General features: G+C 45.8%; 1 protein-coding gene across 2 annotated transcripts in view; it reads right to left on the bottom strand.

The window, feature by feature from the left end:
• Positions 1-18,786, bottom strand: part of SRGAP1 (SLIT-ROBO Rho GTPase activating protein 1) — a 333,891-nt gene that overhangs the window by 10,863 nt on the left and 304,242 nt on the right. For both annotated transcript variants that reach the window (XM_038766001.1, XM_038766002.1), the window contains exons 16-19: positions 12,104-12,209; positions 10,186-10,410; positions 7,114-7,193; positions 156-336 (exon numbers count right to left, since the gene is read on the bottom strand). In XM_038766001.1, coding sequence (XP_038621929.1) covers positions 156-336; positions 7,114-7,193; positions 10,186-10,410; positions 12,104-12,209 — 592 coding nt within the window. The remainder of the gene's footprint in view (positions 1-155; positions 337-7,113; positions 7,194-10,185; positions 10,411-12,103; positions 12,210-18,786) is intronic.

Genomic DNA, 18,786 nt, shown 5'->3' with positions numbered 1-18,786 from the left:
GAGGAGGAGAGGAAAAAGGGGGCTCAGTCTGGGAAGGCCTCCTGGAGGAGATCCCCGCAGCTGCTCTCACAGGTCAGAACCCCTTGCAGTGGGAACGCTCCCCTCTCCCTCCTCCCGGGCACCCCCCGCCCCCAGTCAATCCGGGGGCTACTCACATATCCTGCACCACAATATACTGGTGAGGCACAAGGCCGTCAATTCCATTATGCCTTCCTTCCCACCAATCCTCAGACGCGCGATGATATAAAAGCAAGGAGGCTCCTTTCTTGAAGGACAGTTCTCGGCCGGACCTTCCGACGTAGTCAAACTTGGCGATGGCTTCTATCGGCTCGCATTCTGGAAACGGCCCAGGGAGTTAAGATACAACGGTACGTCGCAATCACCACTCGGAAAGGACGCTCTTCTACAATGCCAGCTCCTTGAGCGCACGGTTCATGCCTGCCTCTCCTGAGCACTTCATTCAATCATATTCATTAATAATAATAATGATGGCATTTATTAAGTGCTTACTATGTGCAAAGCACTGTTCTAAACACTGGGGAGGTTACAAGGTGATCAGGTTGTCCCACGGGGGGCTCACAGTCTTAATCCCCATTTTACAGCTGAGGTAACTAAGGCACAGAGAAGTTAGGTGACTTGCCCAAAGTCACACAGCTGACAATTGGCAGATTTGAACCCATGACTGGGATTTGAACCCATAACCTCTGACTCCAAAGCCCAGGCTCTTTCCACTGAGCCACACTGCTTCTCACGCTTCTAATTGAGCGCTTACTGTGTGCAGAGCACTGTACTAAGTGCTTAGCACTGTACTAGCTCTGCACACAGTAAGTGCTTAATAAATGTCACCAATCTATGGATTGATTGATTCACAAAACCCCTGAAAAAAGGCCTTGAACAACTAAGCACTTAGCACTGTACTAGCTTAGCACACAGTAAGTGCTTAATAAATGCCACCGAATGATGGATTGATTGATTCACAAAACCTGTGAAAGATGGCCTTGAACAATTCAGAAATTTGAGTTTTGGAGCCTAAGTCATCTGGAAGTTTTATTTTTTCTGGAATACTGCACAAGGCCAGTCTGAGGAGCTATCGTGCGATCAAGAACTAGGAAAAACCAATCATATTTTTTTCTTTTGTGTTTCAAAGAGACCAAAGAGGTCAACGGTTAGGCAGAAGAGAAATAGATTTTCATTGTGAAAGTCTTATTTTGAGGTGGAAATGACAGTATAATTAAAAGGCATTTGGAATCTGTGATCTATCAAAGCCTGCCCGGAACGTTAATATCCTTTGCAGTTCTTACAGCCAGTCTGACATTGATGGAGTAGTTACGACTTCACTGATTTTCCAATATCAGTTGTAGAGCAAAAAACCATTGCTCTGGAATGCAGGGCTTTAGCCTGTTAAAAACAATCTATGTACATAAAGAACTTGAAAATATTTCTTTTTAAATTTCCATTGTTTTTTTTCCAGTGCAAAGCCTGCCCTCTGATTTGCACTGGCTTTTTCCAAAACTGTAAACCTCGTCATGGGCAGGGAACATGTACTGCCCTCAGAAGCAGCGTGGCTCAGTGGAAAGAGCCCGGGCTTTGGAGTCAGAGGTCATGGGTTAAAATCCCGGCTCCACCAATTGTCAGCTGTGTGACTTTGGGCAAGTCACTTAACTTCTCTGGGCCTCAGTTACTTCATCTGTAAAATGGGGATTAAGACTGTGAGCCCCCCGTGGGACAACCTGATCACCTTGTAACCTCCCCAGAGCTTAGAACAGTGCTTTGCACATAGTAAGTGCTTAATAAATGCCATCATCATCATCATCCAAGTGCTTAGTACAGTGCTCAGCACGCAGTAAGCACTTAAAAGCCATTGATGATGATGATGATGACTAATGAACCTATTTAGTAGTGGTAATACTACTCAGTGCTTAGAACAGTGCTTGGCACATAGTAAGCACTTAACAAACTCATTCATTCAATCGTGTTTATTGAGCACTTACTGCATGCACAGCACTGTACTAAGCATTTGGAAAGTACAAGTCAGCAACATATAGAGACGGTCCCTACCCAACAATGGGCTAACGGTCTAGAAGGGGAAATACCATCATTATTATTATTAAGGTCTGACTGTGTGCCAAGCACTGCACTAAGTGCTGGAGCCTATTTATTTCAGCTGCAAGAAGATTCTCACTTCCAACTCTCCTCTCTTTGTACTCCTCCCCAAGGAGTTACCAACCTCAATTTGCAAACTCAACTCTGGAATGGTCAAAACGCTCACGATCCATGGGGACAGGGATGGTGTCCATCCTGATTATCTTGCATCTACCCCAACACGTAGTACAGTGCCTGCATGTGATGCTACTGTTCAAAACAGTACAGTTCAAAACAAAACAGTACAAAACAAAACAGAAGCAGCATGGCTCAGTAGAAAGAGCACGGCCTTTGGAGTCAGAGGTCATGGGTTCACATCCCAGCTCTGCCAATTGTCAGCTGTGTGACTCTAGGCAAGTCACTTAACTTCTCTGTGCTTCAGTTCCCTCATCTGTAAAATGGGGATTAAGACTGTGAGCCCCCTGTGGGACAACCTGATCACCTTGTAACCTCCCCAGTGCTTAGAACAGTGCTTTGCACATAGTAAGCACTTAATAAATGCCATTATTATTATTATTAAAACCTCATTGAAGGCACATCTCCTTCAAGAGGTCTTCCCTGACAAATCCCTCCTTTCCTCTTCTCCCACTCCCTTCTGCATCAACCTGACTTGCTCTCTTTATTCACCCCATCTCCCAACCCCATATCTGTAATTAATTCATTTCTATTAATGCCTGTCTCCCCCTCTAGACTGTAAGCTTGCTGTGGGCAGGGAATGTGTCTGTTTATTGTTATACTGTATTCTCCCAGGCACTTAGTACAGTGCTCTGCACACAGTGAGCACTCAATAAATACTGACTGACTGCCTGGCCCAAGGTAAGCACTCAACAAATATAGTAAGCACTCAGTACATATGATTGATTGATAACTTGCTTGGAGAAGCAGCGTAGCTCAGTGGAAAGAGCACGGGCTTGGGAGTCAGAGGTCATGGGTTCAAATCCCAGCTCTGCCAATTGTCAGCTGTGTGACTTTGGGCAAGTCACTTCACTTCTCTGTGCCTCAGTTCCCTCATCTCTAAAATGGGGATGAAGACTGGGAGCCCCACGTGATCACCTTGTATCCCCCCCAGCGCTTAGAACAGTGCTTTGCACATAGTAAGTGCTTAACAAATGCCATCATCATCATCATCATCAACTTAAAAAAATGAATAATTTCCTGGGCCATCAGGCAATCACATTGGGAGCTCACCAGCTATCTTCAGATTGATCAGTCAACTGTTCCCAACATCTTTAGTTCGGCCACTTCAAGGCCAATCAATCTGAGGTCAAGGGAGACAATTCCACCTTTCCAGAGGCCGATCCCACTGTTGTTGTTGCCGATTTGTACTTCCCAAGCACTTAGTACAGTGCTCTGCCCACAGTATGCGCTCAATAAATACGATTGAATGAATGGCTCAAATTGAGGGTTTACACAGTGCCCAAAGGAAGACAAACTAGATCGAGCTGAGGGTTTATGCGATTCCCAAAGGAAGATAAATTAGGACAGCTGCTTCCTATGGTGGGGACTCTGGCTGAAAAGAGAAACTCAGCGGAGGAGCATGGCTTAGCGGCTAGAGCCCGGGCCTAGGGGTCAGAAAGACCTGGGTTCTAATCCTGGCTCTGCCACTTGTCTGCTCTGTGATCTGGAGCAAGTCACTTCACTTCTCTGTGCTTCAGTTACCTCATCTGTAAGACGAAGACTATTGGGCCCCCATGTGGGGCAGGGACTGTGTCCAACCTGATTAGCTTGTATCTACCCCAGGGCTTAGAACAGTGCTTGTTACATAGTAAGCACTTAACAAGTACCATAACTATTAGGTAAATGTCTACTCCCTGGGCAAGTAGATATCGAGAAGCAGCATGGCGTAGTGGATAGAGCATGAGCCTGGGAGCCAGAAGGTCATGGGTTCTAATCCCGGCTCCTCCACTTGTCTGCTGTGTGACCTTGGGCAAGTCACTTCACTTCCTCTGGGCCTCGGGTCCCTCATCTGGAAAATGGGGATTAAGACTGTGAGCCCCACGGGGGACAACCTGACTACCCTATATCTACCTCAGTGCTTAGAACAGTGCTTGGCACATAGTAAGCGCTTAACAAATACCATCATTATTATTAAGCTCTTGCCCTCTCTGGGCCTTGTTTTTCTCATCCATAAAACGAGGAGGAGGCCCCTGTTCCTTCTCCTTCAGAGATTATGGCTCTGGGTGAGATTTGATCTCCGCCTTTTGGGCAGCTCTTAACCCCACTCTCAGCCCCACAGCTCTTATGTACATCTCTATAAATCAGATATTAAAAATAGTATATTTATATTAAGGCCCGTCTCCCCCTCTAGACTGTATGCCAGTTGTGGATGGGGAACGTGTCTACCAACTCTGTTACGTTGTATTCTCCCAAGTGCTTAGTAAAGTGTCCCCATAAATGCCATCGGTTGATTGATTGATAATAATGATAATAATAACAATAACAATAATAATAATAATGTTGGTATTTGTTCAGCGCTTACTATGTGCAAAGCACTGTTCTAAGCGCTGGGGTAGATACAAGGTAATCAGGTTGTCCCACGAGGTGCTCACAGTCTTCATCCCCATTTTACAGATGAGGGAATTGAGGCCCAGAGAAGTGAAGTGACTTGCCCAAAGTCACACAGCTGACAAGTGGCGGAGCCGGGATTTGAACCCACGGCCTCTGACTCCAAAGCCTATGCTCTTTCCACAGAGCCACGCTGCTTCATATCCTTATCATCTACTAATTCTCCTATCCCCAATCTATTTTAATGTCTGTCTCCTCCTGCAGATTGAAAACTCCTTGTGGGCAGGGATTATGTCTACCAACGCTCCTTGCATTATACTTTCCCAAGTGCTTAGTATAGTACCCTGCATATGGAAAGCACTGGGCAAATATGATTGATTGATTGATTGACCGATTCCACTGCTTGATAGGCAATCCATTTTAGTGAAAGACAGATGGGGAGCAAAATAGCAATTTGTGTCACAGCAACAAAAGCCACTGCCCTTAGAATGATCCTTTGTCAGGGGAAGAAGCTAATAATAACTGTGGAATCTGTTAAGCATTTAACTATGTATCAATCACTGTGGTAAACACTAGGGTAGATACAATGTGCATATATCTATAATTCTATTTATTTATAATGATACTACTAATGCCTTACCCGTTTTAATGTCTGTCTCCCCCCTTCTAGACTGTGAGCCCGTTGTGGGCAGGGATTGTCTCTGTTGCTGAATTGTACTTTCCAAGCGCTTAGTACAGTGCTCTGCACAGAGTAAGCGCTCAATAAATACAATGGAATGAATGAATGAATGAATGAGATTGGACATAGTCCCTGTCCCTCATGGGGCTCATAATCTAAGGGGGAGGAAGAATATGCATTTAATCTCTATTTTCATATGAGGAAGCTGAGGCCCAGAGAAGTGAAGTGATTTGACCAAAAATCACACAGCAGACAAGTGGCAGAGCCAGGATTAATAATAATGATTTGGTATTACTTGGAATTTGTTAAGCGCTTACTATGTGCCAGGCACTGTTCTAAGCACTGGAGTAGACACAAGATAATTGAGTTGGACATGGTTCCTGTCCCACACAGGGATCACAGTCTTAATCCCCATTTTACAGACGAGGTAACTGAGGCCCAGAGAAGTGAAGTAACTTGCCCAGGGTCACACAGCAGACAAGTGACAGAGCTTCAGTTAGAACCCAGGTCCTCTGATTCCCAGGCCTGGGATCTTCTCCCTAAGCCATGCTGCTTCTTCAGTACTTGGGTCAGCAATATCGGTTCTTTCCGCACGATTTCTTTACATGGCTTTCCCTGTGTAGCCATGGTGGACTATATCCTCTTCTTCCTCCTACCTGTGAATGATTTTGGTGTCTTTCTGCCTTGCTAGATTGTAAGCTCCTTCAGGGCAGAGGGTGTGCACAAGCTCGTAGATGCTTAATATATACTATCAATTGTTTCCCTTTTCAGCAAAAAAGGGCTATGAAGAAGGAAAGCGTTTATACTTAAAATAGAGCAGGGCATACACACACGTGTGTGCGTGCTTGTGTATGTGTGTGTGTGTGTGTGTGTGTGTGTGTACAAAGGCACGCACACACACATACACATGCACATACACACTTTGCTTTGCCTTTGTGCTTCCCATTCCCTGGAAGAGGAAGGAAAGGGTTGAAGCGGCGAGAGGAGCAAAGACAGAGAGAGAGAGATGATAAACCCCAGACTAAGCCCTCATTTTTCCTCAACTCCCACTCTCTTCTGTGTCACCTAACTTGCTCCCAGCCCCACAGTACTTATGTCCGTATCTATAATTTTATTTATTTGAATTGATGTCTTTCTGTCCCAGCTAGTGGGCAGGGAACGTCACTTTTTATTGTTGTGTTGTACTTTCCCAAGCACTTAGTACAGTGCTCTGCACACAGTAAGCGCTCAATAAATACAATTGAATGAATGAATAAAACGGAAAAAAGAAAAGCTGCATGGATGCACCTCACTAGAATGTAAGCTCGTTTGGGTAGGTAATGTCACTTTTTACTGTTGTGTTGTTCTTTCATTCATTCAATCATATTTATTGAGCGCTTACTGTGTGCAGAGCACTGTACTAAGCACTTGGGAAGTACAAATCGGCAACATATAGAGACAGTCCCTACCCAACAACGGGCTCACAGTCTAGAACTTCCCAAGCACATAATACAGTGCTCTGCACACAATAAGTGCTCAATAAATGCAATTGAATGGATGACTCAAAAGGAAGAAGGAAAAGCTGCGTGGGTGTGGGAAGATTCCGGGAGCTTCCGGAGGCTTTCCCATTGCATGGCCACCACTGGTCTCCGGGGAAGAAAGCTCTCCAGTTTAGCTGCACGCTAGTTCTGAAGGCATGAGGGGATAATAATAATAATAATAATAATAATAATGATGGTATTTGTTAAGCGCATACTATGTGCCAATGAGGTGAGGGCCACTATGAAGCAACGGTGGGCTTGACTTACCATCCTCACTGGTGTGGGGCTCTGTCCCAGCATCCTGATCCACTTCTTCTAACGTCCCGTGCTCACTGTAGGGGCTGTCGCTGTGGAACAGAACAGAAATCCCGGTAAGTGTTCAGTCTACGGAGGAAGGGAGGGCTGAAAAGGACCCTCGGTGGGTCGCTTCCATGGGTGGGCCTGGTTCGGGGGGAAGTGTCGGTCCTCTCCCTGTTACCCTGGGCACGAAAGCTTTGGGGAACGCTTGCAAGAGGGCAATTGGGGAGCTCAGTAGAGCCCAGAGAGCAGCGGGCAGGGAGATTGGAATGGGCTGGGGGCTCCTGGGGTCCCCCTCAATCAATCAATCAATCAATCAATCATATTTATTGAGCGCTTACTATGTGCAGAGCACTGTACTAAGCGCTTGGGAAGTACAAATTGGCAACATATAGAGACAGTCCCTACCCAACATTGGGCTCCCAGGCTCACTTCCTGAAGCTTTTCTGCGTGCCTCAGAGGAGGGGGAAGAGCCTAGTGTTAATAATAATGACAATAATAATAATTGAGGTATTTGTTAAGCACTTACTATGTGTCAGGCACTGTAGTAGATAGCAGGTAATTGGTTTGGACACAGTCCCATTGGGCCCCCAGTCTTAATCCCCATTTTCCAGATGAGGTAACTGAGGCCCAGAGAAGGGAAGTGGCTTGCCCAAGGCCATACAGCAGACAAGTGGCGGAGGTGGGATAAAGGTCCTTCTGAGGCCCAGGCCCAGGCTCTATCCATTAGGCCACACTGCTTCTAGTGAAGGAGCCGTTTTCCCCATTTCTAGGGGCTGTGTGGGGGAGGTGGCAGGGGGAGGGAGACACAGGGCCCTCAGGAACCAGAGACAGAGGAGGTTCAGGGTCAACAAAATGGCAGCAACGATCCTTGATATTCAGCGAGGGCCTTCACTGTGAGAAGCCCAAAGTGCTTCACACAGTGTGGTGAGAGAGGGAGAAAATGCACCCACCCAGAGGCACTCACTTCAGCCTCCACACCTGTGTTCACTGGGCGTTATGGCTATACCAGGGAGTCAGGGAACGTTTATCTCAACAACATGAGACTGTCAGGATCCAGGCCCCGTGATGTCGGAAGAAATGGCTCAAGAGCCTGTGCGTGGGGACCGGACGTGGGGCAGCGTGATGGTGGGAAACCACCTTAACCTGAGATTTGGCCAGAATGCAACTTCCTCGTTACTGGAGAACTGTGTGTATGTACTGACAACCAGGAATTGCAGGTTATCATCCCTAGAATATACTGAGATGATCTGCTAAAAAAACAATGAAAAGAGTCTGTTTCCCAAAAGTCACAACACGGTTGAAAAAAGACACACACAATGCAATCTGCGGGATCTGGTGTTCTTCTAATGACAAGTCAGAGTTTTCATTGTTTAGCAGTACTGAGAAGCAGCAAGGGCTAGTGGAAAGAGCAGTGGCCTAGGAGGGAGAGGACCTGAGTTCTAATCCTGACTCTGCGCACTGCCCTTGGGGAAATCACTTAATTTCTCCAAGTCTCAGTTCCTTCATCTGTAAAATAGGGATTAAATACCTGTTCTCCTTCCTATTCAAACTGTGAGCTCCACACGGTACCTGAGAAAGAGCATGGTTTAGTGGAAAGAACCTGGGCTTGGGAGTCAGAGGTTGGGGGTTCTAATTCTGCCTCCACCATTTGTCAGCTGTGTGACTTTGGGCAATTCACTTCCCTTCTCGGTGCCTCAGTTCCCTCATCTGTAAAATGGGGGATTAAGACTGTGAGCCCCACGTGGGACAACCTGATTACCTTGTATCTCCCCCAGCACTTAGAACAGTGCTTGGCACATAGTAAGCACTTAACAAATGCCATCATCATCATTATTATTATTATCTTGCATCTACTGCAGTGCTTGATATACAGCCAGCCACAGAGTAGGCAGTTGAAAAATATCACAATTATTATCGGTACGTGGTACCAAATTGGATGGGACCATTCTTTAGAGAGTGAGAGCCCCAGAGTTTGAGGGGTTTTGCTTAAGGCAGGAAACCCTGCAACTAATAATAGTAACTGTGGCATTAGTTAAGGGCCTTCTGTGAGCTAAAAACTGGGGAAGATACAGGATAGTACAGTTCGAAAAAGTCCTTATCCCATACAGTGCCAGTGCTTAGAACAGTGCTTGACACATAACAAGCGCTTAACACATACCATTATTATTATTATTATTGTTATTACAGAGCTCTCAGTCAAAGTGGGTAAGGGGCTTTTTACAGATGAGGAATCTAAGGCACAGAAAAGTGAAGTGACTTTCCCCAGGTTACACTGCAAACCCCTGGAAGAGATGTGAATATGATAATAATGATAATAAAATAATTGTGGCATTTGTTAAGGGCTATAATAATAATTGTGATATTTGTTAATGACTATAATGATAATAATTGTGATATTTGTTAAGGGCTATAATGCTAACTGTGGTATTTGTTAATTGCTTACTATATGCCAGGCACTGTTCTAAGCGTTAGGATGGGTACGAGCAAATTGGGTTGGACACAGTCCCTGTTCTACATGGGGCTCACGGTCTTAATCCCGCTTTATAGATGAGGTCACTGAGGCACAGAGAAGTTAAGTGACTTGCCCAGGGTCACACTGCAGACAAGTGGCAGAGCCGGAATTAGAACGCAGGTCCTTCGGACTCCCAAGTCCAGGCTCTAGCCACTGTGCCACTATCTATGTGCCAAGCAAGCACCGTGTTAAGTGCTGAGGTAGAAACAAGATCGTCGGGTGGGATGCAGTCCCTGTTTAGTACAGTGCTAAGCGCTTAGTACAGTGCTCTGCACACAGTAACCGCTCAATAAATACGATTTATGATGTTCCCCAGAGAGCTCGCAGTCTAAGGGGGAGGGAGACAAGGTTCCGAATCCCCATTCTACAGATGTGAGAACGAGGCCCAGAGAAGATAAGAGATTTGCCCAAGGTCACACCACTGGGAAGTGGCAGAGCTGGGATTAGAACTCAGGTCTCCTGATTCCCAGAGTCCTGTGCTCTTCTGGCAAGGCTCTGCTGCTTCTAATTCATCCTGCTCTACTTACCAGTAGTCGTCTCCTGCCATGCACTTCTCATAGACTGGGCCATCCAGCTCTTTAGCATCTGGGAAAATAATCTCGTGGTGGATAATGATGGTTTTGATGATTTCATTCACATGAGCCTGGCAGGAAACCTGGTCTTGGATGTCTGGAACCGGCATCAGGGTTGGACCAAAACAAATGGCCAAATTATAGGGGTCCATCATGTTTTCATCGCTATACTGAGACAGGCTGTCAAAGGAAACAGAATGGGAAATGACCAGCTCTCCATTAGAAGGCAAGTTTCTTGTGGGCAGGTTACAGATCCCTTCTTCACCCTGTACTTCTCACCTGTTCAGACCACGTTTCCCCTTTTTCTCAAGAACCTCCAGTGGTGGCCCAACCACCTCTGCATCAAACAGAAATGCCTCATCATTGGCTTCGAATCACTCCATCACCTTGCCTCCTTCTACCTCACCCCTATAACAACCCGGCTCCCACACTGTGCTTCTCTAATGCTCGCCTTCTCACTATACCTCAATCTCGTCTATCTCCCAGCCGACCTCTCACCCACTTTCTGCCTCTGGCGTGGAACACCCTCTCTCCTCATATCCGACAGACAATTCCTCTCCCCACGCCTTCAAAGCTTTGTTGAAGGCCCATCTCCTGCAAGAGGCCTTCCCTGACTAAGCCCTCCTTTCCTCTTCTCCCATTCCCTTCTGCGTCGCCCTGACTTCCTCCCTTTATTCATTCCCCCTCCCAGGCCCACAGCACTTATGTTCTTATGTCATTTTTTAATTTCTATTCATGTCTGTCTCCCCTGCTAGACTGTAAACTCGTTGTGGGCAGGGAATGTGTCTGTTTATTGTTATATTGTACTCCCCCAAGGGTTTAGTACAGTGTTCTGCACACAGTGAGCACTCAATAAATATGATTGATTGATTCCAGGATCACGTGGCACATCTTGGATCAGACCTCCTGACTGCAGGTTGCAGAATGGACTATCTAGAGGCACTACCCACCGGGATCCCGGAATGAAAGAAAAATCCCATTTTCATGCTCAGTAACTGAAACCTAAGTTACCTACACTGAAAATGAGAAATTCATGGAAAAATCAATGCTATCGCTTTTGTATTTCCATTGTGCTAACGGGAAAGTGTTTTTAAAATTCCTTGAGCCATTACGCTGAACTCTCATTTTTTTTTTACCTTTCATTCAATCAATCGTATTTATTGAGTGCTTACTGTGTGCAGAGCACTGTATGAAGCGCTTGGGAAGTACAAGTTGGCAACACATAGAGACGGTCCTTACCCAACAGCGGGCTCACAGTCTAGAAGGGGGAGACAGACAACAAAACAAAACATATTAACAAAATAAAATGAATAGAATAAATACGTACAAATAAAATAGAGTAATAAATACGTACAAACATATATACATATATACAGGTGCTGTGGGGAGGGGAAGGAGGTAAGGCGGGGGGGGATAGGGAGGGGGAGGAGAGGGAGAGGAAGGAGGGGCTCAGTCTGGGAAGGAGGGGGCTCAGTCTGGGAAGGAGGGGGCTCAGTCTGGGATCTGTTCTTGGCTCCTCCACTTATCTGCTGTGTGACCTTGGACAACTCACTTAACTTCTCTGTGTCTCAGTCCCCTCATCTGTAAAACGGGGATTAAAACTGTGAGCCCCATGTGAGACATGGACTGCGTCCAACCCCATTAGCTTGTATCTACCTTTGTACTTAGTACAGTGCCTGACACATCGTAAGAGCTTAACAAATGAAACAAAAAAAAGCCTCCCTGCCCCATGCTCTTTCTACTGGACATGCTGCTTCTCAATGAAAAACCAAAAGGTCAGTTTTAAAAATTGCAACTGCAAGTGAAAAATCGATCAAAGCCACACAGACGTGGGAGAAACAGCAGGGCGGAACCAAGGCCTTGAGATACTCACTGGTTGAGGAAAGAGAAGAGATACCTCATCACGATCAGAACCGATCTGGGCACGGTGAGCAGCAGTTTCCGGATGTGGAGAGCTCTCTCATAGAGATTATCTATTCCTGCCGAGAGAAGAGGATACCGTCATGCTCTCTTCACCTGCTAAACTGAATGCTAAATTGAAGCTTTTTCAGTCCGGCCCCAGAGCGTCATCAGGACAGACGTGGTTTAGTGGATAAAGCACGGGCCTATAAATCAGAAGGGCCTGGGTTCTAATCCTGGCTCAGCCACATGTCTGCTGCATGACCTTAGGCATTGGGCAAGTTGCTTCATTTATCTGGGCCTCATTTCCCTCATCTGGAACATTGGGATTAAGATCCTGGCTCTGCCACCTGTCTGCTGTGTGACCTTGGGCTAGTCTCCTCACTTGTCTGGGCCTCAGTTACCTCATTTGGAAAATGGGGATTAAGATTGTGAGCCCTATGTGGGACAGGGATGGTGTCTAACCCGATTAATTTGTATCTCCCGCAGCACTTAGTACAGTGCCTGGCACATAGTAAGTGCTTAACAAATACCACAATTACTATTATTATTATTATCTGATCTGATCCTCACAGTGAGGTGCCACCATGGTTCAATCAATCAATCATATTTATTGAGTGCTTACTGTGAGCAGAGCACCGTACAAAGCACTTGGGAGACTATGATATAAGAGTTGGGATACACGATCCCATGATTCCGACCCAAACCCCCAGGGCCAGGGACTGTATCTAATTTCCACCAGTGGATTCTTTCCTAGCACCTAATCCAGTGCTCTGCACACAGTAAGTGCTTAATAAATACTATTACTACTACCTCTTCCAATTCTCCTTCCCCTGGAAACTCGTTGTGGGTAGGGAATGTGTACAATATAACAGAGTTGGTGGACATGTTCCCTACTCACAGTGAGTTTAATTAGGAGGGAGAACAGGAATTGAATCTCCATTTCACAGATGAAGAAACTGAGACCCAGGGAAGTTAAGTGCCTTGCCCAAAGTCACACAGCAGGCAGGTGGAATAGTCAGGGTTAGAACTCAGGTCCTCTGACTCCCATGCCCTTTCCATTAGGCCATGCTGCTTTTCATCGGGGAGATATGTATAAAAATGTTTAGCAATTGAATAATCAGAATAAATAATAGGCTGAGTAGTAGGTATTGAATCCTCATTTTGTAGATGATGGAACAGAGGCACAGAGAAGATAAGTGACTTGCCCAAAGTCACCCAGCTGCTAAGTGGTGGAGCTGGAATTAAAACACAGTTTCCTGACTTCCACTCCTAGGCTCTCTTCACTGGGCCACGAATAAAGAGATTAATCTGTCAATCAATCAGTCAGTGGTTTTTAATGAGCTCTTACTGTGTGCCGGAGGACTTTAGGAGCCATTTGGGAAAGAAGAATAAAGTTGAAGTATTTCCCCTGTTCAAAAGGAACTCACACTCTAGTATGGCTAATCTTGATAACCGATGATCCGTGAAAAATATCAGCAAATGGGATGATAAAGATGAGCTACTATCCAGAAATTATACTTACCAAAGTCTACCAAAACCTTATTTTATTGTTCTAAAAATTAGGTGGTAAAAGATCTATTAACTGTGGGGGGCCCAGCGTGACTCAGTGGAAAGAGCCCGGGCTTTGGAGTCAGAGGTCATGGGTTCAAATCCTGACTCTGCCAACTGTCAGCTGTGTGACTTTGGGCAAGTCACTTAACTTCTCTGGGCCTCAGTTACCTCATCTATAAAATGGGGATTAAAACTGTGAGCACCCTCATGGGACAACCTGATCACCTTGTAACCTCCCCAGTGCTGAGAACAGTGGTTTGCACATAGTAAGCACTTAACAAATACCATTATTATTATTATTATTATTATTAAGTTCTGGGTCCTCTTCTGTTCTCCATCTACACCCATTCCAGTGGAGAACTCATTCGCTCCCAAGGCTTCAACTACCACCTTTATACAGATGAAACCCAAATCTCCATCTGTAGAGCTGATCTCTCTCCCTCCCTCCAGTCTCGCAACTCCTCCTGCTTTCAAGACACCTCTACTTGGATGTCCTCCTGTCACGTCAAACTTAACATGTCCAAAACAGAGCTCCTTATCTTCCCACCCAAACCCTGTCCTCCCCGACTTTCCTGTCACAGCAGACAGCACCGCCATCCTTCCTGTCTCACAAGCCTGCAACCTTGACTCCTCTCTGTCATTCAACCCACATATTCCATCCATCACCAAGTCCTGTCAGTCCCATCTTCACGACTTTGCTAAAATCCAACCTTTCCTCTCCATCCAAACTGCTACCACGTTAATACAATCACTCATCCTGTCCTGACTGGATTAGTGCATTGGCCTCCTTGCTGACCTCCCAGCCTCCTGTCTCTCTCCACTCTGGTCTGTACTTCACTCCGCTGCCTGGATCATCTTTCTACAGAAATGTTCAGGTCATGTCACCCCCCTCCTCGAAAAACTCCAGTAGTAGCCCATCCACCTCCATATCAAACAAAAACTCCTCACCGTCGACTTTAAAGCAGTCCATCACTTTGCACCCTCCTACCTCACTTCGCTTCTCTCCTACAACCCAGCCCACATACTTCACTCCTCTGGGGCTAACCTTCTCACTGTGCCTCCATCTTGCCTGTCTCGCTGCCCACGTCCTGCCTTTGGCCTGGAATGCCCTCCCTCCTCAAATCCAACAGACAATTACCCACGCCTCCTTCAGAGTCTTATTGAAGGCACATCTCCTTTAAGAGGCCTTCCCAGACTAAGCCCCACTTTTCCTCATCTCCCACTCCCTTCTGCATTGCCCCTTCCCATCCCCACAGCACTTATGTCCACATCTGTCATTTTATTTATTTGTATTGATGCCTATTTCCCCTGCTCTAGACTGTGAGCTCGCTGTGGGCAGGAAATGTCACTGTTTATTGCTGTATTGTACTTTCCCAAGTGCTTAGTACAGTGTTCTGCACACAGTAAGCGCTCAATAAATGATTGAATGGATGAATGAATGACTGAATCTATTAAAATGCGCTTCTCTAATAATTTATATTCAGTGTTTGAGGAGCAATTGGAATTTAAAATATTTATTTTTAATCAGTCAAATGATACAAAGTAGTTTAATTCCATCCGTAATGAGAATCTTTGTCACTGAATACCATTTAGGAGTTTTACAACAAATCACTTATCTCAAAGAGAAATGCTAATTGTGAGTCAAGCAATGCATATCATGACTCATTCTTAAAGGCAAAAAATTAGTATTTATTGCAGTTTAAATTACTGTCTCTTTAATGAACCAATAATGATAATAATTTATAGTTTTTCATCTTAAACTGAACAGGACTGGATCTGTAATTGGTAATCTCACGAAAGGCTTGCCACATCAACAGTTTCCTAGTGAGGGGGCGTCTTTGCCTAAGAAACAATGGGCTTTAAAAATACTCCCTGCGCTGTTAATCGTGACTGGAGGAAATGTGCCAGGGACTGTATTAAGCGCTGGGGTGGATATAAGCAAATCGGGTTGCACACAGTTCCTGTCCCACATGGGGCTCACAGTCTTCACCCCCATTTTACAGATAAGGTAACTGAGGCTCAGAAGAGTAAAGTGACTTGCCCAAGGTCACGCAGCAGACAGGTGGCAGAGCTGGGATTAGAAACTAGGTCAATAGTATTAGTAATAATAATAATAGCAATTGTTAAAGCACTTATTATGTGCCAGGCATTGTAATAATAAATAATGATGGCATTTGTTAAATGCTTATTATGGGCCAAGCACTGTTATAAGTGCTGGGGTAGATACAAGGTTTCAGGTTGTCCCATGTGGGGCTCACAGTCTTCATCCCCATTTTACAGATGACGTAACTGATACCCAGAGAAGTGAAGTGACTTGCTCAAAGTGACACAGCTGACAAGTGGCAGAGCCAGGATTAGAACCCATGACCTCTGACTCCCAAGCCCAGGCTCATTAACTAATTAATTCAATTGTATTTATTGAGCACTTACTGTGTGCAGAGCACTGTACTAAGCATTTGGGAAGTACAAATCAGCAACATATAGAGACGGTCCCTACTCAATAACGGGCTCACAGTCTAGAAGGGGAAGACAGACAACAAAACAAGTAGACAGGTGACGTCAGAATAAATAGAATTATGGCTATATACACATCATTATTTATTTTATTTTGTTAGTATGTTTGGTTTTGTTCTCTGTCTCCCCCTTTTAGACTGTGAGCCCACTGCTGGGTAGGGACTGTCTCTATATGTTGCCAACTTGTACTTCCCAAGCGCTTAGTACAGTGCTCTGCACACAGTAAGCGCTCAATAAATACGATTGATGATGATGATCATCATTAATAAAATAAGTAGAGTAATAAATATGTACAAATATACACAAGTGCTGTGGAGAGGGGTGGGGGGAGGGCAGAGAGGTGGGGGACAATGGGGAGGGGAGGAGGAGGAGAGGAAAAGGGGGGCTCAGTCTGGGAAGGCCTCCTGGATGAGGTGAGCTCTCAGTAGGGCTTTGAAGGGAGGAAGAGGGCTAGTTTGACAGATGTGTGGAGGGAGGGCATTCCAGGCCAGAGGTAGGACCTGGTCCAGGGGTCGACAGCAGGATAGGCAAGAACGAGGCACAGTGAGGAGGTGAGCGGCAGAGGGTGTGGGCTGGGCTGTAGAAGGAGAGAAGGGAGGTGAGGTAGGACGGGGAGAGGGGATGGAGAGCTTTGAAGCAGAAACTGAGGAGTTTTTGTTTCATTTGAAGGTTGACAGGCAACCACTGGAGATTTTTGAGGAGAGGAATGACATGCCCAGAGCGTTTTGCTACAAAGAAACTTAGTGGAAAGTGCTCTTTTGACTAAGCCACGCTGCTTCTCTGGGCGGAGGGGGAAACAAGCAAATCGGGTTGGACACAGTCCCTGTCCCCTGTGGGGCTCACAGTCTCCATCCAGATGCGGTTACAGAGGCCCAGAGAAGTGAAGTGACTTCCCCAAGGTCATACAGCAGACAAGTGGTGGAACCGGGATTAGAATCCATGTCCTCCTAACTCCCAAGCCTGGGCTCTATACTCTAGGCCACGCTGTTCTTGTTTAGAGAATTTGGTCTCTGACAAGTCCTATTGAGTTACTTCTTCCAGCCTAGAGTACACCTGGAGGATAACTTTGAGAAGCAGCAAGGCCTAGTGGAGAAAGAATGAGCTTGGGAGGCAGAAGGACCTGGGTTCTAGTCCCATCTTTGCCACTTTGCTGTGTGATCTTGGGCAAGTGGCTTCACTTATCTGGGCCTCAGTTACCTCATCCGTAAAATGAGGATTGAGACTGTGAGTCCCATATGGGGCACAGACTGTGTCCAACCTGATTAGCTTATATCTACCCCAGTGCTTAGTACAGTGCCTGGAAGACTATAAGCACTTAAATGCTATAAAGCAAAAAAAAAAACAAGAAAAAACTTCCTATCTCCCTCCATCTTTCTCTCTGTCTCTCTCAAATTTTCAAAGACTATCTCAAAGATAAACTGCCTGGGCGAGGACTGGAGGAATATTTTGAAGACTCTCAAGAGACAGACAATCAAAAGAAAAATGAACTCAGAAAACAAGTCAAAATGTGAAGGCAGCCTCACCTTCTCTTCAAGAGCATCATATAGGAAGCAAAAGTGCTAGGCCATTAATACTGGAATCTAATTCTACCCAGAATCTGAGATTGGGTATTCACTCCCACCCGAGAAGCTGCACGGCTTAGTGGAAAGATCATGGGCCTGGGAGTCAGAGGACCTGGGTTCAAATCCTAGCTCCACCATTTGTCTGCTGTGTGACCTTGGGAAAGTCCCCTAACTTCTCTGTACTTCAGTTATCTCAGAAGTAGCGTGGCTCAGTGGAAAGAGCACGGGCTTTGGAGTTAGAGGTCATGGGTTCAAATCCTGGTTCCGCCAATTGTCAGCTGTGTGATTTTGGGCAGGTCACTTAACTTCTCTGTGCCTCAGTTACCTCACCTGTAAAATGGGGATTAAGACTGTGAGCCCCCCAACCACGGGACAACCTGATCACCTTGTAACCTCCCCAGCCCTTGGAACAGTGCTTTGCACATAGTAAGCGCTTAATAAATGCCATAATTATTATTATTATTATCTCATCTCTATAAAATGGAGATTAAGACTGTGGTCCCCATGTGGAACATGTTCTGTGTCCAACCTGATTATCTTGTATTCCCTCCAGCACTTAGTTCAGTGCCTGGCACATAGTAAGCACTTAGCAAACACTATTAAAAAAATGCAAAATCTTTTAAATCCACCAGACCACAGCACTCCCCATCTGCAAAGCCCTTCTGAAATCCCACCTCCTCCAGGAAGCCCTCCCCAATTATCATCTCAGCAAGCAGCAGAGCTGGGACTAAAACCCGGGTCCCTGGGACTGTTGACTCATATGGTTTCCACCTCACCCCACCCCACCGCCTCTCTTTCCTAGACGAATGTCTCTACCAACTCTGTGATATTGCACTCCCCCAAGTGCTTTGTACAGAGCTTTTGTACACAGTAAGCGCTCAGTACAGCAGCGTGGCCTTGTGGACAGAGCACGGGTCTGAGAGTCATGGCTTCTAATTCTGGCTCTGCCACTGCTGTGTGACCTTGGGCAAGTCACTTCACTTCTCTGGGTCTCAGTTACCTCATCTATAAAAAAGGGATTAAGACT

This window comes from Tachyglossus aculeatus, chromosome 2 (genome assembly GCF_015852505.1).
Source record: "Tachyglossus aculeatus isolate mTacAcu1 chromosome 2, mTacAcu1.pri, whole genome shotgun sequence".
Lineage (NCBI taxonomy): Eukaryota > Metazoa > Chordata > Mammalia > Monotremata > Tachyglossidae > Tachyglossus > Tachyglossus aculeatus.
This window is presented reverse-complemented; position numbering and strand designations above follow the sequence as displayed.